This window comes from Monopterus albus, unplaced genomic scaffold (genome assembly GCF_001952655.1).
Source record: "Monopterus albus unplaced genomic scaffold, M_albus_1.0 scaffold8.1, whole genome shotgun sequence".
NCBI lineage: Eukaryota > Metazoa > Chordata > Actinopteri > Synbranchiformes > Synbranchidae > Monopterus > Monopterus albus.
Window position 1 is genome coordinate 1,295,861 of NW_018127888.1, and position 24,930 is coordinate 1,320,790.

The following is a 24,930-nucleotide window of genomic DNA, read 5'->3' on the forward strand; positions in this document are numbered from 1 at the left end:
ACACTAGCAATGATATTACTAACCGTGCGCTTGCATTATGCCTGCAGAGCCAGGCGGAGGGCTCTGATTGGGTTGCCTGAAGAGGTGGTTGCTGGGATGTGTTGGCGGAGGGCTGGAGGGCTGGATTCGCAACCTGGGGGAGGACAGAACATAGTAGGAGAGGAAGAGAGAAAGACACGACAATGATGTAACACTTAGTTGATCGCACTGCACCACAGTATCAAGTTCATTGTTCAATAGATGATGAGTAATATGTGTGTGTGTGTGTGTGTGTGTGTGTGTTGTCACCTCTGAAGCTGGTGGGTTAGGTGACTGGGCTGGTTCTCTCCATGGCCTAAAGACAGACCCTGCAGGGAAAGAAAAATTAAATTTGAAACAAAGTTCAAAGTAGGATAGCAAATCTTCCTGTGAAACAAATCAATAGCATGTCTATAAAGCTAATATCTATGCTTTATAGACAACCACATAGATCAATGCATTGCATGCATAATGTAAGAGTTAGGTGTTCATACTTCAAGTATGATCACAACACTTTCCAAAGTCAAGTAGTACAGCTCAACCAAATTTGCATGAAAGATTATAAATTGCTTCCTGTGACCACACTGGATTGAGAGAGTAGTTTTGGCTTGTGACTATGTCTTTATTATAGCTCTTTGCCAGCTTCACATACCTGGATTTGCTGGTGGAGGATCTGTTGCTCTTGCTGGTAGAGGATATGCTGTTGCTGGGTGTGCTCCAGGAGTCGCTCATCCTGCTGGGCAGCGTACATTTTCTGGAGCTGCTCACACTCCTATTAAGGAAACAGGATTGGGCCATACATATTCAAGTTAAATGCCAACATGAAAAACAAAACAAAAATTGGAGGGGCAATGTGTTGGGTGCAGAAAAGCGGCCTATACTTTAAAAAAAATGATCCACCAGTGGCTGTAGTTTAGTTCCTCTAAGCTCCTGAAGAACGTAACAAAATCTGTGTAAAAAATGAATTTATCACAAACAACTTATCAAAGCTAATTGATCAGTTCTTCAGCAATAAGTAACCTTTGAACACTTGTTTGGGATTTCTTAAAAATCCTTTAATCTCACTAACAATTACAACTGAAGCAAATCTCCGCCTTAATCATATCTCAACAGTTTATATGAAAATTCTGCTTTGTGTAATTAGTTTATTATGTTTAGTGTTTAGAGGCAACACTTTCTATGTCTCTCAGTAGCAACAAAGTTTAACATTGCCATTACCTGGCTGACTGTTAGCTGAAAGTCAGTATAAATGACATGAACAATACAGGTGCACTCATAAAACTAAGCTGTAATACTTTATCATGCACGGTATGCATGCATGGTATATCATTTTGAGTGTGATTTAGATCCCTCTGCTATCTCATTCTCATGTGGCAATTATTCTGCCATGTTTGCATCAGCAGAGAGATGCCTTGCATCAAATGAAGTGCTCCCTTTTCCTTGCTAAACCGTGTTAACCAATAGCAGGAATACGCTACATCATGTGATGAGCTACAGACAGGAAGAGAAGACTGATTCAAAAACAAATCCAACACGTTTGACGTGAGAGATATTCTGTGCCATCCTGCAACTACTTTTCAAACATTGCGCTGCCTGCCCTGTATACCGAGTGATGAACAGCAGTTGAGGCAGAAATATATTACTTTGCGGTTATTGGTTAATTCAGCTTAGCAAGGAAAAGGGAGCGCTTGGTTTGATGCAAGGCATCTCCCAACTCATGCAAACACAGCAGAACTACTCTCATGTGAGGCTGAGATCGCACAAAGATCTAAATCACGCTCATAAAATTATTTGTTGTGCAGCCCTAATACTAATCACATTTAGTTAATTAAAACTAATTGTACTGGAAAGAGCCCTGCGATGGATTGGCGACCTGTCCAGGGTGTACCCCGCCTTCGCCCGGCCGGGATTGGCTTGCCCACATGTAAGACTAACTACAACATATACACTAAACTCTAAGGTCAATATAATATAATTCAATATAATTTTTCCTGCATTTGTTTATGCCAAATTTCTTTTCAGCTGTAAAATTAGTCTTAGTAGTAGAAAATTCATTAAACATTTCATCTTTTCAAAGGTCTTGCCCTGATTATAGGTCATGTGCACATTAACCTCTGTTCTACCCTTATTAACCCTCCAAAGACGTGGGAGTATAGATAATCTCAGCATGTCCTTGCATGCCTAAAAGAAGATGATTACCTCTCACGCAACCAACCACCTCCTACCAGGCGAGGTAATCTCAATGCAGTGTCACTGCGAATGATGTTATGTCTCAAGAAGCAGCTGGAGGTTTTCTCAGACAAATGACACTGCTTGACTTCATCTTAAGAAATACTGTACACCTAGATTACTGTAAATCTAAATGACATCACTCATAATAATCTGGTCACACTTTTTTGTCAACATCACCAGACATTTCGCTATGGGAAAGAAGGGAAGGTAAAATACTGTTTGAGTGGTTGAAGTGTTGATAACATTAACATTTGTGAACATAGTTAATAACAATTTTTCTCTCTCCAGACTATCAACTATTTTAACTGTTAAACACAAACTGGGAAAAAAAGGGAACTGTGAACTGTGATAGCTCCCTAAACTCGCCAAATCTGTTAAGTGATAAGTGATGCCACTCAACGTCCTCAGAATAACGCTATTTAAAAATACCTGAAATTAGTCGGCTGAAAACTAAAATACTAGAAAGGTGAAAAACCACAAATAAATCAGAGTCTTCTATGACAACATTTAATCATAATGGGTTTGCCAGTCTCATCTAGGGTTTTCGTCATTAGTTTTTCATTGTAGCTTGATATTTATTTTGCAATGAAATGGCTGAGGCCAGAAGAGAAAGCATGAGGAGACAGATTGCCAATAAGAGTCTTGTCACAGTGGTGCACATTAGGAGATTGACTGCTGCATCACTGAGGTTAACTCATCTCGTAAAGCACAGATTTGCAGTGCCAGGGATCTTGGTTTGTTTTCCCAAAGGAGTCAAAACTGCATCAGACTAGCTTCAATGTATCACCATTTCTGCACTTTTTCCTTCAGAGCTAAATGAGTGGCATCACTGTTCGAAGGCATCTAGCAGTCCTACTTCTGTGGGCAGCTGAAAAGGCAGGGGGTTGGGGAAAAGCAAAGTACAGACCAACGGGGAATTTCTAAAACCTCAGCACCTGGTGAAGTAATTGTTGAGTCAATGTTATTGATTAATCACTATCAACTGTGCAGAGGAATGCCACTTTACTCTCTTTATATCCTGAAGGAAAAAGAACTCAAAAAATGGGGATATCACATTATTTCACTGCCACTGGGTCTATATTTATCTCTTGAAATGACCTGTCTAAAATGTGCCGGGCATACAGTAATGTGTAATTCTGTACATTCTAAACCTAAGCAACATTAACATAACCAAAGTTATGATACCAAATTTATCTTCAGCAAAAATAAAATGTCATTAATTCACTTTGACGTACCTGCTTAAGTTGCTTAATGAGGCTGCTGTTCTCTAGATGAGCCTTGAAGGCCTGGATGGTGGCGGCACCATCAGAAAACCGTCTGACAGGTGAGAAGCGCTCCATGGGGAGGTGAAGAGTGTTACAGTCCTTATAGCTAGATCTGAGGAGGTGACCACAGGGACCAGACACAAACACACACACACACACAGCAGGACAGATAAGAGACACAATGACACAAACATCCAATCATACAAATACAGATGAGAGACAGAAACACACAACAAGCATGAGCTCTACAAACCTGTGTGAAATGTTACCTTTAAGTAATACTAAAATCTGACATTACATACATACCGTTCTTAACTGAAGTTCATCTAAAAGCAACACAGCCAATGTATGACATTAAATTAATGCTTCTAGAGGAGTTCTTTGCTCCACTTACCATTGAGAACAGATGTTTCTCTGTGCAGTACTTAGAGGTCAACTAGTTTTAACTGTACAGTGAACATTAAGTACTACATTACATGATAGCATGCTTCTTGAAAACTAAATTACTGGACATGATTCATATTTGACAGGCCTGGGTGATGAAATTGTCATTCTCATCATGAAACATTTCTCATCATGAAACATTTTTCATCAAAAACCGATCACCGCAGATCATGGTGTACAACAGCTAGAATAACATGCACACAAAAAAAGGTCAGTATTTAAGAGAAACCAGACAGACTTGATTTCACTGTGAGGGGCTGCTCATACAAGAGCAATCTCCTAAATCTTGAGAATGAGTGTCACATACCTGCTCTTTCCAGGTTCCAGGTTTGTGGGGAAGAAACTATTATTACTACTATCATTGGTGATGTGGCAATATATCTGCCCTGTGCCACACCCGACACCTCCAACACCACTGTCTGAGGGGGGGGAAAAAAACCTTCCTCTATGGAAGGCACACACCCCTCTCCTGGTGTGAACACTTCATCAGTGAGATGTCAGATCAGCTGTTTGTGCAAGTATGTGTAAGAAAGATTAAAGATGAAGAGTTAGGCTTGATATGGGCCTCACTTCATGTGTGGATCTGTGTGTTTGTGTGTAAGTGTTTGTGCATATACAGCTTGGAGCGGACGTGTCCCCTCACCGGGTGTGTGTGTCGGGGGCCCAGCCCCCCCTCTGGCGGGGGCCCTGGGGCCGCTGTGATTCTGCAGAGGGCTCGCCATGCGACGTGCTCATGAGCGCGTGCGTCGTGTGCCGCTTGGAGCGGTTCGCCAGGTACCTGGGCCGCAGGGAGGGGGGAGGACGGGGGTGAGGGTGGGAGACAGGAAGCAGCGCTGGTCAGCTCTCTGTCCTCATTTGCTAATGGAGATGGGGGGAAAGGCCCACCTCTTCCCACCTCTGCCATATAATCTTAGCCAATCAGAAAAGCATACAACAAAATGATACCATAGATGAATGTTAAAAGCTTATGGGTAACCCACAACCCCCCAGCATCCAAATTATTGGACTGGTTGCCATTTTTTAATAGTTGGTTTTGCAAGCTTCAGAGTTAGCAAAGCTGTGTAAGAAGAAGTGAGAAAGTCAGAAGAATAATTTGGCACTTACTGGCCAAAGATCTTGAGAGATAGGATTTAGTGGCAGATTCAGTTTGGAATTGTGGCAGGAGGCATTTGCGTGATGAGAAAGCAGGAGTGATGGTAAGCACCACACAGCAGGGTGGCCACCTCCCGTGGGAAAAAGTAGAGCGGCCTGAAGGCACTCACTCCCAGCAACCCAGGACACCAGCGAAGTCTACAGAGGGTGCTGTCTGAAGAGGACCAGCTGGGAAACCCTACCTGGACTTCTGGATTGAACACCACATCCCCAAATGCCAAAGCTATACCTGCACTTAACCTTGTTTAATTTCAGCTACTTCTACGTCAAAGCTCTTATTTTAGACAAACCTCTAATGGTTTGGACATTTGCATTTTTGTATTCAGAATTAAACACATTTCCTCTAATCGCAAACATTGCAGATTAAGCTCTGGATACAACAAAATGATATGTACTGCATGTCACTAGCCTGATGTATTTTAGGCCTGTAAAAGTTTTATTTACATAGAAGGTTATGATGCAGATCTGTGTTCAAAATTAGTTATTTTAAACAATGTGAGATAAAGCCTTAACAGAATAAGTGTAAATCTAACTAATAATAAAAACTGTTTTAAAAAAGTCAAGAATCAGTGTAACTTAGCACAGTGCTTGCTTCACCATTCACAGAGAACTCATTAAAGCAATGTCACAGGTTACAGGCCTTCCAGTTTCCAGTTTAGACAGCACCTCTGTATAGTATACCCCTTCACCAAAACCCGGGACCGTGGGTTACCTCTGTACTGCCTCTTGGTCTGGCTCTCCATCTGAACCCTCCTCATCCACCGGAGCTACTGCAGGGATAGGGTGCTGAGAGAGGAAAACAGTTTACTGGTCATCACTCCTACAGTTTAGATGATGGGACAATAAAGTGCACAGAAATCCATATCCTTAGGAGTTGCATCTATACTTACTGGGCTGGCGACAAGTGGTGAGGGCCCCCGGGGCCTCTTGAGGAGCTGAGCGTGTAGTTGAATATTGGCACCACCGTCGGAAGCCCTTCGACCCAGAGGCCCCATGCCGTTGAGCAGCTGTAGGGTAGGTGGCTGCAGCAATGACTGTTCCTGGAGGGTCAGCAGACACAAGAAGTCAGACCGAGGCAGAAAATTAATTAAGGTGATATTTAGACCGATCACACACAGGTTTCTGCAAGTTAACCAATGACTTCCAGAGGTCTTATATTGCTGACTGGAAGACCCATCAATCTAACCCAAATGAATGTACCTTGTACTCCAGCTGCTGTGTGGGCTGCAGGCTCTGTGTGGGCATGAGAGTATGCATTTGCCCCATAGTGGGGGCCAGTGAAGGGAAGGGGGGCTGGGGCACTGCACCACGAGGAAAACCCGGTGGCAATTTCTGGAGGTCCTCCTGCATCTCCGTCCTGTGGTGGGAGAAGAGAGAATGACAGGAAGGACTCAGTGATTATGTTTCTAGCTCATATACATAGTAGTCAAAATTCAATTTAGGACAGAATGTTTAAATGCACATTTAATACCTCACACTCCACTATCTCTGCATGAACATGTCCACCAATAAAAGTTCCTATTTGAGATCTCCCACTGATCATTTAATAAGCTATAAATAGCTGGCAAGTGTTACATTTTACTGCTTTAAAACTTGACACCATAGCCATAACTTGCTCAGTAGCTGGCAGAGAAACAGCATCTACCATTTTTGACAAGTGCCTTAAATGAATACCACTATGATGCAGTCTTCTACCGAAACATTAGAAAATATGAATGAAAACCGTGTGTTACATTAGAGGATCTTCTTAGAGTAGAGAAAAACTTTAATTGCCAAAATACACAAACTTAATTTAACCTATAATTTTATCCATTACACTTAACTGAAACTTGATATGTTGTTTGCATGACTTCATATCCTTGAAAGAGCTTATAGGGTTATTATATACATGATCTGGCATTTAAACATTCCAGCTCATGAACATAACACTTAAGACATGCCCGTGTAAACCACAAACATGCAGTCTTTGGATGCGATGCAAATTATTTCAAGAAAACCCTTGTATTCCACAATATTAATCAGCCTGCAAGCTGTAACAACCGACTGGGTGGAATTAAGAACCATTAAAAGTTTAGTTTAGTTTTAAAAGTGTCTACAGTTGGGGCAGATTGAAGTTCTAATGGGAGCTGATTCCAGCAGCGGGCAGCATAATGGCTAAAAGCACTTTCACCTTGTTTAGTTCGAACTCTGGGCACCACCAGGCTTGTATTCAGCAAACATTTCTTTGATATAGTTTGGGCCCAGACCACTGAGAGACTTGCAGACAAAAAGTAAGGCCTTAAATTGAATTCTGTATTTAAAGCACCCTCTTTGTACAAATATAAATAGTTGGCACCTAATGTTACATACAGCTCATGTTACAGAGTGAAAACACTGCAATAACAGAATCCTAACTCATAGCAGACGGGAGAGTTACCTTTGGTCTGGTACTCCCACAGTGTGGCGCCTCATTGAAAGGTAGCGAGCCATGGCCTCAGGAGATGGTTCCTCCCCTTCATCACTGTCCAGTGCCATGCTGCCATCCGGCTAAATAACAAATACACACGTGGTCATTAGTAATGGCCTTCACTAGTGTGTGTTGCACGCAACACAGCAAGAAAGAGCACACATCTGTAAAATGTATTCCAAATCTTATGTATATACTTTAAAGTTCAGGTCCTCTTAAAACCCCTGTTGCAGTGTTCTGACACATTCCTGTGTTTCACAGTCTTTGTGAGTCAGCTTTTACACAATGTGTTATGTTTGAGTGTCTGTGCCGGATCATATTTTATGACATAGATCCCAGGCTATACTGACAGTAGTAAACTGTGCTAGACAACCGTAAATAATGGACAGGCAGCCAGTAACAAAAATACACAAATCATCAAAAATGAAGACCAGATGTCGCTGTGTTGACTCATCTATACAACCTCTTTTAGCAATTCCTTGTTAGATCGAGGGACTACGGCATAGGAGTAACAACCATTTTTACCAGTCAAGGTTAGAAGCAGTTACAAAGAGAACCAATTTGACTAGTCCTAGCTTGCATATCCAGCAGGATCACTGCTGGTCACCCATTGGAGGCTGATAAAACCACATGGACGCTGTTGTCGACTCACCTCAACAATCTGGTTCTCTGGGTTAATGAGCTGGACATGGGGAACAGTCATGCTAACAGGATTATTTTGTGGATCTGTCTGCTGAACACAGGTGGAAAGAAACACACATGGGTCAAGAGAGGATTGCACTCATATTTAACAATCTTCTTAGTGAAGTGGGATTGGCAGATGTGGGTTAAAGCCAATCACCTCAACTCAGTGGACAGACATGGTGACAACTACATGTCAGATTGATGAAACAGCTATGCCAAACTCTGCTGTGTACCTTGAAGACTATCAAAGAAAGGGTCCAATACTTCTTTAATGCAAGAAATCATCACGTGCAAAGATGACTGAGCCTGTGTTTATCCTCTGATCTGAAAGCTTTTCTAAACTGGTTTTGTTTTACTTTGTATTATGATGTCTTCACCATTGTAAACAATACATTTAAGCATTAAAAATGACAAGTGGCGTCCTGTATTGATCCAGTATGGGACAATGGGATAAGTGTTTTATTTATCATAACAGTCCCGTACAGGCAACTGTGTTCTCCTTTTTTTTTATAATGTTGGAAGAAATTGTGGTGCTGCTTTGCACTGACACTTCCCTAGCTAGGTACGCTCAGGAGGCTACATTAGGCCTACCTGTCCCTGCCATGCGCCCCATGGTCTAATAGGTCTAGATACCTGATGTACTGTTTGGCTTTGACACTACTGCTGTCTCTTGGTCATTGAAATGTGGGTTTGTTTCTGCTGTGGCTATTTTCAATGCGGCTAGCAGCACCAAAGTCAAATTTACTGGCGCCTTTCTTCGTCCACTTTCACTCATTCACTCTTCAGGTTTCATGTGAAGCCTAAGGAGGAGGGCAGGTGTGTGCAACAGAATTGGATTGCTTAGAATCTTAAGTGTTTAAAAACACGTTTTAAGGGCAGTTTAAATCTCAGATTTTGTTGTTTGAAAATCATGTTCTGTTAAGTTGTAATTTTGATTTGAAAATGATTAATCATTCAGCCCTACACTATATACAGATACAAAATCAACCATCAATTATATTGAGTGTTAAGATGACGTTGTCACCAACTGGCTCTAGAAATCACATTGTAAAAACTTTCCATAGAAAAGGCCAAACTTTCCACAGTACTACTGGAAGTGGGTCAAAATTGACACATTGGTTGTAAAGCCTCTAGCATAAAATGACAATACGTCACCTGAACAGGATTAAGAGGATAGCTAATAGAGCGTGGTGTGGGCTGGGCAACACGCAGGGTCTTGTGTTTCTTGAGGCGGTCAGCCAGTAGGCTGTAGATGGCACTGTAGTGATCATATGCATCTGTTTGTAGGGACTAGAAAGGAAGGAGCAGGATAGAAATACATTCCTGAAATTACTTTTGACAAACGTCAGCATTGACAATTTAAGTACATCAGTGTGACTGTTTCTCAACCTGAAGAGTGCGTTCTCGGTCCAGGCCCATTTCAGACATGGCTATCAGCACCTGCTCGTTGATGAGTTCTGTCTCTCTCTCCGTTTTCACCTGCTCACACTCTGCTATCAGCTGGAAGGGAGAAGAGAAGAAAAGATGAGCGGGGACTAATAAGAAACCATCAGGGCAGTGTCAAGTTATGGTCTCAAATTTGCATAGGCTTTAACAGTTTGGCGCTCCTACTCCATTGTAAAAACTAAGTAATAGTTCACCATTTTAGGAAATAAATGCTGGTACGAATATTATGGTACCTCTGGACAGAGCCAGGCTAGCAGGGTACACTCACTTGGCACATTTTACGTAGGATGCCCTTTCTGACACAACTCTCTCTATTTATCCGGGCTTGGGACCGGCACAGAAGTCACTGACTTGAATGCCCTGTGGCTAGATTGTCATTGTGATAAGTAATCTTATATTTAATGGACAGATTGGAATGTGGTATCAATCTTCTCATCTAACTCTGACACTACTATCCTCAAATTCTACAAACAGCAGCAATAAGACACGCAGTAAAATACATGGGTATAGGACTATTATAAAACTCCAAACTGGAAAATTAGGCAAGTAAAAAATGTATTTGCTTTAGTTAAATGCCTTTCCCTGAGTGAACACACTGCAGAACACTTCCAAAAGGGGTCTCACCCTGTCAAAGTCCGGGTCTGGGTCTCCTTGTCTCATCCATTTGTTTTTACATATCTGCTCCATTGTCAACCGTCTGCTGGGCTCCAGCACTAACATGTGTCTGATCAAGTACTCACAGTCTGTAATAACACACAAGCATACATATTCACTTACATGAGGCACAAATATACAGTGAAGATAATATTAAAACAACTTAATGATAAGCTCTGCTCCAATAAATGTTTGGCAACGCTTCAGAGTGGTAGAAATCACCAGAAATAGCTGACATTAATTTGCACTGTTTTGAATAAAAAAATAAATAAAAATCTGCCATGTTATCATTAGTGTTTTTTAAACTATTGTAGTCTTATTCTGAGTCCAGAAAATTAATTTATGTGGTTCTAGTCTGAATTTTTCATATTTTAAATGCTCACAAAGTGATACTCTTCTCAAAATGTCTAGAACAGTAAGTGCTCACCATTGTAATTAACTTTTATAAGTTGTTATAGTGTTCCTCAAGCAGAAAAGTGGCTGATATTGACTACAACAGATTTCAATCCTGCTGTGCTTTCATGGCAAATAAATGCACTGATGAACTTTATAGGGGCTTTTCCATTATAGGAACCAAGAAAACGTGTCAAGCTGAGTAATGCATGTTCTCTGTGTTTGTTTCCGCTGCCCTCTGCCCACTTTGGAGCTAAATTTTGGCACCCCTCAGGAAGTAGCACTAAAAATCAAGGTGTGTATGATACAGGCACCCTGTCACGAGTCGAAATGAGCGGCTTCATTAACGTTTCCAGCCTGGGAATTTGCATTGTGTTAACACAGCTTACTCTACCTTATCACCAGCCACTAGTGTGTCGGCATTGATAAACAAAAAACACCGTTTAATATCCAATGCTAACAAAAATGCATGGCTTGTCACTATGGTGCATTAACTGTGGCCCAGATTTGACAGTGAATAGCAGTGAATACTCATGCCAACAAGGTAAACAAAAGAGTCTTCCTTCTCTGGGTGTCCGCGTTCCGACTGTCCCTCGTGTGTGACTGGTCAACACAGCGCCTTTGATGGATGATGTGAACGTCCGATGTGCTTAAAGTTGAACCAGATCCAACTTTTTCACTGGAGCCCTGTGTGGTGCTGATGATGGCTGCAGTGAATGCAATGCCCCATAAAAATTAATGGAGAGCTGTGCTTTTTCACACCTTTGAAGCTCATTCTGAACGCGACCTAATCCTTCACGTCTTGCTCAGCTGAGAGTGTGTGTGTGTGTGTGTGTGTGAGAGAGAGAGAGAGGGGAACACAGCTCCTCCCTCCTCTAACTAGAGACTGACATGGTACAAAATACAGTGGAAAAACAAAGCAGGATGGTCAGTGCCAACCCATGAGGTTATACCGGGTGATGGTTAAGAGAAGCACGGGGTGTACCGTTCATTAGGTTCCGATAGTGAAAACAGTTTTTGATTGCCAGAAGCACTGACAGGTCAGTGGCTATGCAGCCCCATACTGTATGTTCTGACACATTTCTCCCATAACCATCATTTTCTGTGACTTACGCCACTGTTCTCTACAAAGGTGAAAAATGAAAAAGCTCCATTTGGTAAAGTAGTACTTCCAAATTTCTTTAGGCTTTAGTTGGGGAATAAAACTAGTGACATCTTGATTAAGGTTTGGTCTGGAAGAGGAAGTGAAAAGACAAGGGGAGTGAAAGTTGAGAGGGTTAGTACCTGTGGACATGAAGAAGGGAATGCGGAACTTGCCACTGAGGACACGTGCTCGCAAATTTTGTAGAGTGCTGCCATCAAAGGGCAGGGCGCCGCACACCAACACATATAACACCACACCTAAGCTCTATACAGAAGAAAAAAAAAAAAACAGAAAACAAATTATGAGAACATTATTTTTAAAGACTACATTTTAAGAAAGAACATTTTCATGGCCTCTCATGCCTTCAGGTTCAACTCAGTTAGCCGCACCATCTGCTGCAGTTCAGTGGAGCCTCATGCATACCTAAAGTCTACTCACCCATATATCTACTTTAGGTCCATCATACTCCTTGCCCTCAAAAAGTTCTGGTGCGGCATACGGAGGGCTCCCACACCATGTCTTTAACAGCTGGCCTCGAGAAAACAGGTTACTGAAGCCAAAATCTGATGGGGGGGGAGTGAGGAAGTTTATTCAATCTTATCATTTTCCTTGACAGAGTAAATTCAATTAATCCTGGAAAATGCTCCAAGAGTACATGCTGACACTTGCCTACGCCCACTCACCAAGACAACCGAAAACCACTAAAGTAAGATACCCACCCACAGATGCTTAAGTACAAACATACCTGCAATTTTGATGTTGAGGTTGTGGTCCAGGAGCAGATTCTCAGCCTTCAAGTCTCGGTGGACGATGTTGCGACAGTGACAAAAATGGACTGCTGCCACAATCTGCTTGAATTTCTTTCTGGCATCCTTTTCCGCCATACGGCCATGAGCCACAAGATGGTCTACACATACAAACACATAAGTACCTTTAAGATAATTATGTTACTCAGGCACAGTGTGTCTGATGAGTTCTTGTGCTCAGGGTTTTGTTAAAATGCAAGCCAGGAAACTGAGTAGATCAACATACATGTTTGGATTTGGCCTAAAATATTACTTCATTCATCATGAAGGAAAAATACAGTGACACTTTTTTTTTATTAATTCTTGATTTTTAAAAAAGCAGAAATTGGACATTAGACCGGATATGACAAATACTGTGTTATAGGACACAATACTTTTGCATATTGCACATTTCACATAATTTGACATGAATCAGAAATTAAAAAGGAAACAAGCACAAAATGAAAAGCTGAAGCAGATGCAACGACAGGACAATCCTCAACAAGGTTAGCAGTAGGGAACTCCCTTACCGAATATTTCTCCACCACTAGCATACTCTGTCACCAGATAGATCATTCTCTCTGTCTCCATCACCTAAAGAAACAAACAAATCAAAACAACCAGGATCTACATATCAGGCCAGCATCTAGTGATGAGCGGTTTACCTGTTACGCAACAAGATGAGCAAGCATTGTTTGGCACACAAACAAGAAAAATCATATAAAAGGGAAACAGTGTAGCACTCAATACATGCATGAGTGAGAGTTTAAAGTCAGGGTTACTTACTGAAAACTTAAGAGTAATGTTAGATTAACATCTAATCTTCAAATCCTTAGTACAATTACAGTGAAGAAAAAGAAAGAAAAAAAAAACACCAGGTAACATCAAATCCTGCTAAACCAATAAACATTTTATTTGTCGCTTTCCTAGTGGGCCTTCAGTCTCTGATGTAAGATCTAAGCAGTGTCTTATCGGCTCTGTGGACGAGTGGACGAACGAGTGTCTACCTGGTAGAGGCGGATTATGTGAGGGTGCTTCAGCAACTTCATGATTTGCACCTCTCTGAAGATCTTTTTCAGGTTCTCATCATCCAACTGGGTCTTATCCACTATTTTTATAGCCACCTGGAAATAGAGAAAAGAGAAAAGGATGGAGGGAGAGAAAAGGATGAATGATGAAAGAGGGTGAAGTGGTGAGGAGAGGGTGAGATGAAGAAGGAAACAGTGAGGGAAGAAGGGGGTATGGAAGACAAAAACAAACAGAAAGGACAGTGAGGACACAACACAAGAAAGCATTCATCTTAAACCATGCAATGTATTTACCAGCTCCTGAGTTTCAAAATACAAACAACACATTCACATTAAATGGTATTTAGTTGACACTTAAATTACAGGCAGCGATTCCAGGGCATGGCCCCAGCGCACTTGCAATACTGCTGTGATGACACAGTAATCACAAAAGAGCAAAGTGCCAAGAAAACAACCAGCAAACAAGGTAAGGGAAGCTTGTGAGTAGGCCAGGCTCAATCTAACATGACCCAGCACAGGAAACCCATTAACAACAACACAATAAATATTACCAACAGACAAGAAACAACAAGTAGATAGTTGATTAATTGCACTACTTAAAATGATGAAGAGTCAAATTGTGCACTGTTAAAGTGTTTTCTCTGGATTCCAGCTTGTCTGGGTAACCTGACCTCAGCCACGACCTTCGACTCTTGGGTAACTGCTGAGCCCTCGACAATGGCTCCAGCAAAGTGGACGGTGATGGTGTGTGACACCACTGTAAACGAATTACTGAAGCAAGGCTAATGGGGCTGCCCCAAAAACACTGCTCCTGCCAAAAATAGATGAACAAGTAGTCCGTGCATGAAAAATGACAAGCACTGATCCTGCATGAACTCACAAACAGCAGCACCTCATCAGAAAAATTCTGTTGAGTATCATCCTGAACTCTCAATTTCCTTGTAACATACATAATGATGAGGCCATCTGAAGCCTGACATGGCAGACTTCCTGTTGAAGGCAGGAAGGGGAAAAGAGGGAGAGCAAAGAGGGGGCTCCTAGAAAACACAGAATAACATCTAACGGCAGCATTAATTGAGATCATTCAAGTATGTTGTACAACTGTGGAATACATGTATACTGACAGAGTTCATGTCTTCACTAAAAGCAGCTATTTAGAAAAACTAATAAACAACCTTTTTAAGCACAGCAGCATCCGATTCATTTAAGTAGTCTCCTATGATTTGAATCTCTGCTGTCAGATTCCTCAAACCTGATAGTTCTGAGGGAGATTAGCTTATCTTTGAGAATAACAACATAGCTGTTGGGCCAACAAACCTAAGTTTATTGGGCACCTTATTTAGTGCTTCTGATACTGAAATGGGAGCTGTCGCCAACCTCTTGAAATTCTTTATAGGAGGTCAGCGTGTCAGTTGTTCAGATGCTTTGCTGAATTTGTTGTGTTACCACGTAGTATTAGCACTGCTCTGTAGCATCGCTAAAGAGCAGTGCCGTTTCCTTTGTTAGTCAAAACCTGTTGCAGAGGCTCTGCACTTGTCATATGTAATGAGCTAACACCAGAGTAAACCCCACAATATTCCACGACCTGTCGTTATCTTAAAATTCAACCGGACCAAATGCGACGATTGACAAGAGGCAGACAACACTGTGAGTGAGTGAGTGAGAAGAGACGAGGCTGCAGGCACTGCAGTGGTGTGTGTGTGTGTGTGTGTGTGTGTGTGTGTGTGTAAACTCAGTTGGTAAGAGACCAAGAAAGCACAGCTGGTATTGGTGTATCGATACTATGGAAAATGAGTATTGAAACTTTTTCAAATATTCAGAATTGATATATATCCAAAAAAAAAAAAAATCTTCTTTTGACAACACCAGTAAATATGTTTGTACGTTATTTGTTTGTAATCTATTCTTGGTATTGGCAATAATAATGAACAAAAACACTCAACCCAGTTTGTATAAATGGGTGCTGAATCCTCAAATAAAGATAGTGGCATTGGCAGTCATCCAGTTTTGCTGATTTAATCACTCCCCCCCTGCGTCTTCTGGAGGGTAACAACAGGACATCTGCATCACACATGCCTACAATACACTCAAATGTACAGTGGGTACGGAAAGTATTCAGATCCCCTTAAATTTTTCCCTCTTTGTTATATTGCAGCCATATGCTAAAATCATTTAAGTTCATTTTTTTCCTCATTAATGTACACACAGCACCCCATATTGACAGAAAAACACAGAATTTTTTACATTTTTGCAGATTTATTAAAAAAGAAAAACTGAAATATCACATGGTCATAAGTATTCAGACCCTTTGCTGTGACACTCATATATTTAACTTAGGTGCTGTCCATTTCTTCTGATCATCCCTGAGATGGTTCTACACCTTCATTTGAGTCCAGCTGTGTTTGATTATACTGATTGGACGTGATTAGGAAAGCCACACACCTGTCTATATAAGACCCTACAGCTCACACTGCATGTCAGAGCAAATGAGAATCATGAGGTCAAAGGAACTGCCTGAAGAGCTCACAGACAGAATTGTGGCAAGGCACAGATCTGGCCAAGGTTACAAAAAAAAATTTCTGCTGCACTTAAGGTTCCTAAGAGCACTGGGCTTTCATGTGTCGTGCACGGAGGAGAGGCTTCCGTCGGGCCACTCTGCCATAAAGCCCCGACTGGTGGAGGGCTGCAGTGATGGTTGACGTTCTACAACTTTCTCCCATCTCCCGACTGCATCTCTGGAGCTCAGCCACAGTCATCTTTGGGTTCTTCTGTACCTCTCTCACCAAGTGAGTGAAAAATTTAAGGGGGTCTGAATACTTTCCATACCCACTGTATGCCAACATCTACGCGTACACATTATGGTCATTTAGAGGACACCAAGTCCTCCTGGAAATGACGAAACAGGGCTACTCTGGTTACATGATGTAATTGTAGAGAGACTTGATTTGTATCCAAATATAAAACCTTGTGACAGGCTGATGACAAGACGGATACAGTGGCACAAATGTGGTAGCTGACACAGTGGAGTTTCAGGTTTTATATATTTGTTATGCAATTGCTGCATCTTCTGCTACAGAAACTGGAGGATTGTTAACATGGCTGATAGCCAATTAAGAAAACTGTTTACTTGTCATGTAAACAAGTATTCACCTAGCTAGACTAGTGGCGATGCTAACTAATAAGCTGTACCTAAACACCCATGTGACTAGTGTATATCTCAAAGGTTTCGGATCCAGCTTTAGCTCCAGCCAAGAACAGTAAATGTGTTATACCTTTAGAAGCCTCGGGGTGTTTTGCCCCGGCTTTCATGACTCTGGAATTTTCCATCAAAAGATCTGGGTTCTCTCTCTCTCTCTCACACACACACACACACACAGATTCCTGAGAGGCCGGCTGCAATGAGATGAAGTGTCACATAGCCCCTCCGATCACAAGACAGTGACCTCAACACAGCACGATGCCAAAGCAGCTGGTACCCAGCAGAGGAGCCTGTACCATTTACTGTACAACACACACAACAATTCTAGCCTCCTAGTACACATGAAATACCAATGGTTAATTACAAAAAGACAAGAGTTTAAAATAAAATACCAATCTTACATTTGGCCAGCTTTTAAGGTGGATTAACCAGAAATTTTATGTACCATTTGACAAGTCAAGTAAAAACGGGACAGAAAATGGTGTCTCCCCTATGACACTCTGCCGCCTAAAGCTTTTCGGTCGTTATTCCAACTTCTCTAACCAGCAATTTTAAAGTCAGGTCCATAAATCAGCCCCACCTGTCACCTAGCAAAGGATAACCAAAAGCATTTCTTGAATCTCGCGTTCATTTCAAATAGTCAACCATGGAGGAGCTCTCGTCTGCCAAAAGTCTGAAACAATGACACACGATGTTGCGCTGTTTTAAAAAGAGAGCAGAACAAAGAAAGAACAAAAACCAAGGTTAATATTCGTTTGGCTGTTTTGAGAGCAGCCAAAAGGACAAACATTCTTCAGGTGTGGCGTTCTTCCTTCTGGGTGTGTTAGCATCTAAAGCTAATGTGCTTGTTAGGGTAACATTAGAAACCTACAGTAGTATGGTCGTGATTTTACTTTTATACTGAATTCATATGATTTTATTTTGAGCTTTAACATGCTTTGTGTGACATTAGCATTATCCAGGACATGAGGGGAGGAGCAAAGAGCTGTTTTGGGCAGCTTATGGTGTCAGTTTGGTTAGTGTAGACCCTTATTCAAATAAGAAATTGGGTAGAGGATTAAGTGTTGGGGTTAATGGAAGTGTACAACAAAAATGTGCCTAACATATAGAGGATAGTAAGGCAGACAGTACTGGGAGCTTGACAATGGCTTATACATTACACCACTCAAAGAAGGGACAAATGTCTTTTGGTATAAACAAGTATACACTGCTGTATCAGCACTCTTCCAAGTTAACATTTGTAGTACTGCAGTGCACATGTCAGCATGTACTGTACTGTGTGAGAAAATTTCACTATGCTGCACACCTGTCCTTATGCCCACGTTTGTTTTTCTTAACAATGAGTAAATAATAGCTGCATTTTCAGCATAGTAATGTTTTGGAAAACAATACACTGACTTATTCTATGTGTACCACTATATGTCAGATAACGACATAAGCTTTGCCAAACCACTCATTTCTAAGAAGCTAGTTACACTTTCTTAAGTTAGGACTGCACATCAGAGGGGATATTTACTAAGCCTGTTGCAAACTACTATCAGATTAACAAAATGCTGTGTCATTGTTTTACTTTTTTCATTTTTCAATGTAGCTATGTATTTACTAACACTAATGGTGTAAATTAGCACAGCCAGGGGAGTGTTAATGTGAATGCACTTCTGCTTATAAGAATCTGGTGCCTGTATTATTTAATGAGCTACGGGGAAGCACTGACCACCCCCAGAAACTGATTGGTCATCCCCGTTAGAGTCAGAATGTGATGTATGTCAGTATTAATGAATTAAAAATGAAAAACAATCAGAAATTGTTACCTTAAATACAACCAACATTTTTCTGGTACTTTATAATTGATATTGGTCAAATGTGTTTTTGTTTATATCATGCAAACAGCATGATATTTGCATTAATTTCTCTGATTGTGTTGTTACTTGGCACGAGTTCCCTCAGTGGGGTGGAAACAGCAATGTCCCTGGCCAGAAGCAAATAAGGAACTCTATGTGTGTGTCATTTTTACACAAAATAAACAATTAGATTCTTATGGAGCCCGGGAAGGGGAAAATAAATAAATTGATGGTAGACTTAGTGAGAGCTTGCAGAAGTATTGTGGGGATGACTGTGGATCAGTGGGTAGAGCAGTTGGGCAAGACACTGAATGCCCAAGTTGCCCCTGATGGTTAGAGCCATCGGTTGAGTAGGCGCCGCAGGAGACTGCCTCTGTACTGTACCGGAAACAAATTCCTTGTGTGTAACACACTTGGCCAAATAAAGGTGATTATACCACAAACCAGGTTTTGCAAGATCTATTTATGATTTCATAGGACATAGAGTTTAAATTCCTTTTTACATGTACAAATGTGCCACCTCTCTAGACCGGCCCTGTCCCCTGAAGGTGTAACACACAGTGATTCTTGAAAATATTTGGACTTTCTCTTTATATTGCATGTTTATATCTGCTAAAACAGCTGCAGTATTGAACTATCAGCCATTCAAATTCACATGATGGCAAATCTCCAACACATCTCAAACTGGCAGTGGCACATTCCGAATAGTACAACCACTAATATAAAATAGGCTGCACTGCACAAAATATTAGACATCTCAGTATAATGCTGTACAATTCAACCTGTGATAAAAATTTAACAAAAAATATTTTCATGAAGCCATCATTTTTTGCAGTGCTGTTGTATTAGATTTAGTTTTTGCTACATGTACATAATAAACCAGTAACTCAGTGTAGAATAAACAATCAAAATATCAAAAAAATTAAGAATAAAAACAGCATTGATAAAAATTATTCATTGCTGTCTGGAATGATGTATTTTAATCCTAATATTTCCTGAAATAATACTCATAGTAAGGCCCTAATAATAGAGCTGCCTGTGCTGAATTTTCTAAGTTTATTACACAGGTTACAGATCATCAAGCAAAATATAATAAATCAACTATCTGAACCCAGCCAAAAAAAGCATCATGACTGAACTCAACAATGGAGTTAATCCTAGACAAAGAATTGGCTCCATGCTGTAATGCAATGTGTGGGAAGCTGGGGCAAATGCATATTGCATGCTCATCTGTGTTCACTCACACTCAGACACACCCAAAGTGGTGTGGTGATATAATGCATGAGGGTAACCTTCATCAACAGGTGACACTGATTATAACACCCAGAGGGGGTGTAATGCTCAGGCTTAACCCATATCAGCATGTGACAGAGTGCAACTGTGTAACTCGAACATCCAAGCGTGCATGCACACACAGATCCCCGTTCAGGTTCAAAACATGGCATCATGGCTATCTATACAAAAGCTAAGTTGCAGCTGCTTGGTATGAGGCAAAATCGAGGCTTGTGTGTGTGTAAAAGTCTCACAAACCCATCACACGGCATCACGGCAGGTCAGCACAAGTTGCTCCACTCTGTGACTGTATTAAGTGCGTACGCACGCAGATGAAAACATACAGGCAGTATGAGTCAGCATACAGCCTTTCAAAGATGTTCTTCTTGTGTGTTGTGACCTTGTATAAGTTTACATATGACAGCAACTCTGTTGAATGTGTTAGGCTGAAGGTACAAGACTGGGGTCAAACTGGATGCCACAAATTCATCTACCACTGTCAGTTTGTTTGTTTGTTTTTTTTTTGGGAGTGTAGGAGGGAAATTTATGGTGAGAAAATTTGGGCAATAATGCAGACCTAACCATGAACAGTATTTGGCAACAAATTTTGCTGAACACACATAACATCACAACAGCTAACTGCACAAGAGAAAACACAGGTGACAACTGGTGCCACTCTGGTAACCAGAACTTCAACATCACTTTAGTTTTAGAGGAAACTAATAAGACTCAATATGGACTTGTAGAGCACAAATAAATATTATTCACAAAATAAAGTTCTATTTCTCTATGACAGCAATGGGGCAAAATCGGCTGTTCCCACATCATCACCTCAAGTGACTGATTCTGCATAGTCCACATTACCAGACTGTGATTATTGTGCTTACAAAGAAGAAACCACCTGCCAACTAATTCAGACATTCATGTTCTCATATACAGCTCCTCGGGGTTATGTCTAAGTTAAGGGTTGCAGTGTATGTCTGAAAAGGGCTAAAGATGTTGCCATTAGGGGTGGGATCACACACTTATAAGAAGTTCATATTTGTTTAGGCAATGTCTGAGTCGCCTAAATGCTTGATTAGTGTCTTGTTATAATGAGAAGCCGTTCTCATTATAGCAAAATACTTTTCTCGTCTTTGTGAGATATGTTCCCTTTAAAACGTGATTTTTTTTTCTCATTATTATAACAATGTATCTTCGCCTTATAATGACATAGGCGGCTGTATTTTCTCGTACTGTATTTTCACTGCACAGCTTGGAGTGAGTGCAGCACACACACTCACTTTGAGCAGTACGTTCATACAACTCAGCATGAACGTATTGGTTATTTAGTCCACTGCCAATTAATTTTCCAGAAAATGTACTAGCCTATATCACGTTAATAGGACATAAATTTAAATACTGTATATCATAACAGATTATTTATCTATATTGCCCATCCTCAGCATACAGGTCATACTATGTACACTATATGTATTCAAAGGAGCAGCTTCAACCAAATACCTTTGCTCTTTATCAGTTTCTGAATGGAAGAGCTTGCATCAGCAGAGCTCCTACCATCTTCATTAAGCAACCAATTTAACATCTCAGAAAGGCCAGAACCAGCCTGTCTGAAATGCAGAGGTTTGAAACCCAAGTGCACCAGACAAATGATGGTGCATCCATTTTTAGTAATTTTATATTTAATATATATATAATTTTAATAATTTAATATGACATAACAGACAGTTCCATTCAAAAATAGTAGGTGGGGGCTGGAATCACCATTATCTCTAAGGAAACCAGTAAAACGTCAACGGAGCAACCTTACTCTAACTAGGAGCCTTGGCAACTGTGGAAGGTAATGGAACAGATGTGGTTTTTAACAGCCACAGTCTTACTGTTCCTACATGTTTAAGGAGGGGTGATTTGCATGCACACAAACTGCTGGAGTCAGTCTGGGGCAGAAACATAGGTGCTGATGGTTTGTGAGGAACACAACAGGATCATACTGACAAATCCATTTAACAGGCACAATTAGTCTGGACGGCATTTTCCTTTTTGAAGTTGGCTGGCTGCAGATTCATATAACTGAGAATGTAGCAGAAGCTGACTAGAGGCCAGGATGAAAAGTAAAACAGAAACAGTCTTTGTCATATTAGTCAGTCAAATGAAATCACACTGGAGTGTGTGTATGTGTCTTTGAGAAACACAGAGGGCAAGCTGTATGTTAGATGTATGAGTGTGACTGAGGGAGTGAGTGCAATTCTTACACAGTACATTAGGCCTGTTACCCAATGTTTGCCATCCTGCCTGCCCTTTTCCTCCCGCTCATCCTTTTCTTACCTACAAAGATTGGGGAGGAAAAAGAAGGAACAAAACTGTTTCCCTGCAGAGTGCCACATCAGGACACACAGCAAATTGCCATCTTTTACCAATCACGTTCACCTTGCTGAGGGGACAACAAGACCAAGGGCTTTTCAAAAGTGTGGCTTTACTTGATCTTTACTTTACACACAGCGCACTGATCATACCTCATCCAAACTATTACACACAAGCAGTTATTATTTACAATCAGTCCATTACATAACAGAACAGTAAATGTTTGATCACTTATAGTCATCTTTACAATTTCAAAAATAAATGTATATTCATTATTGAGTAGTGAAAAGTGTTGATGCTATGCAGAATGCCATTCTGAGCATTTACTGTGAGGAGAGATCAGCAACACTCTATTTGCATCACATTCTTGCGTCACCATCCTCAATGAATATTAACGCTGACCACTTAGTACAGAGACCAGCCAGGACCAAACAAGATTTAGGTTATTATACCTGAACAGCAGCCATGAACACTATCAAAAAATTTTCATATCCTGAATGATGATGAAAGATGAAAGGACTTTGTCGACTAATTAATTAGATGTATACACACACACACACACACACACACACACACACACACACACAATTATTCCATGCAACAGTTGACAGTGGAGTGCCTCTTGAAAAGATATGCAAACGGATGTGCAAATTTGCCACCTGTTAAAATGGTCAGTATGTGAACTATCATCTCAAGAAACACTGCGGCAAAAACTGGTATAATTAATAACATGAAGCTGTGGTGCAGAGCAATCACTTCCATAACCGCGGTCCACAGGAAAATAAATCTTTCAATAACTTAGCCATCTTCGTGTCCTAACTAAGAAGCTATGTGCACATACATTAACATTTCTTTACCAGCCTCTGTAGAGGTTCTATATAATATTTCCATAAAATCTGAGCATGCTTGTAAGGATATCTTGAAATTGAGCTGGAAACTCAAGAAACATCAGTGAGTGGAGGAGATAAATAACAACTTGGCTCTAAATTGCTTATATCAAAGCATGGGCACAGATGTGGTGTTCAAATGGATCATTTTGTAATCTAAATAGTTTGGAAATGTTTATTTGATTAAAACAAAATTTTAGCTAACCCATTGTATTCTTTGATATATCAATTTCTTTAAATGTTGATGCAATGACATTTTTGCACTGCTTGGCAGTATCTAAAATCACAGCTGTTCCACTACACTGGTCTAGACTACTACTACATTTCTGCAATACAACAAAGAAAATCTTCTGTAGCATTATCTGAACATAGTCAAAATATCAAAAGCAATGATCATTCACTGAAAGTGTACCAAGTCCCGAAATCTGTATGCAGTAAATATTACAGCTAAAATCTAAAACTAGTGGTTGATGATGTCAATCTGAGCTAATGGAAAACTAATTCCTCTTGTTGAAGGGGCATTACCAGCAACAACATTTATGGAGAGCATGAAAAATCTAAATTTACTAAGACAACAGCAAAGGTGTAGCCAAACTGGCTCTGGTGTAGCGCCTGTGTGAATATAAAAATGCCTGTTTTGACTTCCACTTCACTAGCCAACCTTTGTCTGGAGGAGATGAACTTTCATTCTTACAACATCTAGGTGCAGCACACTAGCTATCTGCCACTGAAGGTTTGCGTTATGCAACTCCATCTGCAAGCACATATACCAACAGCCCCATTCCACAAGAATTAGTAAAACACACAGCTGAAATGATAGTGTGTACTGAGAAAATAAACTTTATACAAAATGCCTGTTGAATGTTTAGGTTTAACAAAACAGAGTGAATGAACCCTATGAAAGGACCATACCTTTCTGGGCTTCTACATCGACCAATATAAATAACCAGATCCTCTTCAGTAGGACTGCACTGCAGGATATCATTCATCTTCATCTAACAACAGAGAGCTATTTTTGACTAGTCAGCATTTCCCATTGGACTATTATAAAACTTGGGCCATAAAACAGGTCTCCAATGCGCATTTCATCTGATGACTGATCATATCCATATTCATGACATCCACTGGCATGTGAAAGCACATTCCTGTTCTTATGATATTCATAAGCAACTGTGGATGTAGAAATCCCTGCACTAGTTGATAAAAATTGAGCTGACTGGTCTGTCTGTGACCACCATCAATAGGCAGCAAACAAAGCCTCTCTTTCATTCTGTCAGTCCATGTTCCACTGTCATTTTTGTCCTCTGTCTGTGTCTTGCTCTTAAGTTAGAGAACCAGACACAGTCACATACATCTGGACATGCATAAACAGGATTGTATGCAAGGACCAAAGCTTCACAACCACCATATAGCCACTTCATCAATCTCTCGCTATAGCATTGTTATTGCCTTTGTACTGCTTCTACAAACAGACTGGTCACACTGGTCCAGTACTTTTCAAATTACTTTGAATTTGACTGTATCATGACAGTCAAATCTTTCATGAAACATCTTCTGCAGTGTTGAAAGCCATTCCATTAAACTCACTGACCCAAATTTATTATGGCTTCATGAAATTAAATGGAAGGTTCTCTGGGCTATGTGGTGCAAAGCAGTCAACTGTCTGCCTATCTGTGTGA

At 40.7% G+C, this 24,930-nt stretch overlaps 1 protein-coding gene across 3 annotated transcripts in view; it reads right to left on the reverse strand.

The window, feature by feature from the left end:
• Positions 1 to 24,930, reverse strand: part of sik3 (SIK family kinase 3) — a 49,085-nt gene that overhangs the window by 10,892 nt on the left and 13,263 nt on the right. The window contains exons 2-19 of one of the 3 annotated variants that reach the window (XM_020587626.1): positions 13,671 to 13,787; positions 13,194 to 13,257; positions 12,624 to 12,785; positions 12,317 to 12,441; positions 12,019 to 12,142; positions 10,312 to 10,430; positions 9,631 to 9,741; positions 9,397 to 9,531; positions 8,210 to 8,287; positions 7,528 to 7,637; positions 6,312 to 6,468; positions 6,002 to 6,151; positions 5,824 to 5,897; positions 4,603 to 4,737; positions 3,486 to 3,627; positions 671 to 790; positions 289 to 347; positions 24 to 133 (exon numbers count right to left, since the gene is read on the reverse strand). In XM_020587626.1, coding sequence (XP_020443282.1) covers positions 24 to 133; positions 289 to 347; positions 671 to 790; positions 3,486 to 3,627; positions 4,603 to 4,737; positions 5,824 to 5,897; positions 6,002 to 6,151; positions 6,312 to 6,468; positions 7,528 to 7,637; positions 8,210 to 8,287; positions 9,397 to 9,531; positions 9,631 to 9,741; positions 10,312 to 10,430; positions 12,019 to 12,142; positions 12,317 to 12,441; positions 12,624 to 12,785; positions 13,194 to 13,257; positions 13,671 to 13,787 — 2,092 coding nt within the window. Of the gene's footprint in view, positions 1 to 23; positions 134 to 288; positions 348 to 670; positions 791 to 3,485; positions 3,628 to 4,602; positions 4,738 to 5,823; positions 5,898 to 6,001; positions 6,152 to 6,311; positions 6,469 to 7,527; positions 7,638 to 8,209; positions 8,291 to 9,396; positions 9,532 to 9,630; positions 9,742 to 10,311; positions 10,431 to 12,018; positions 12,143 to 12,316; positions 12,442 to 12,623; positions 12,786 to 13,193; positions 13,258 to 13,670; positions 13,788 to 24,930 lie in introns of all 3 variants that reach the window. The other 2 variants (XM_020587617.1, XM_020587634.1) reach the window with 2 other exon arrangements.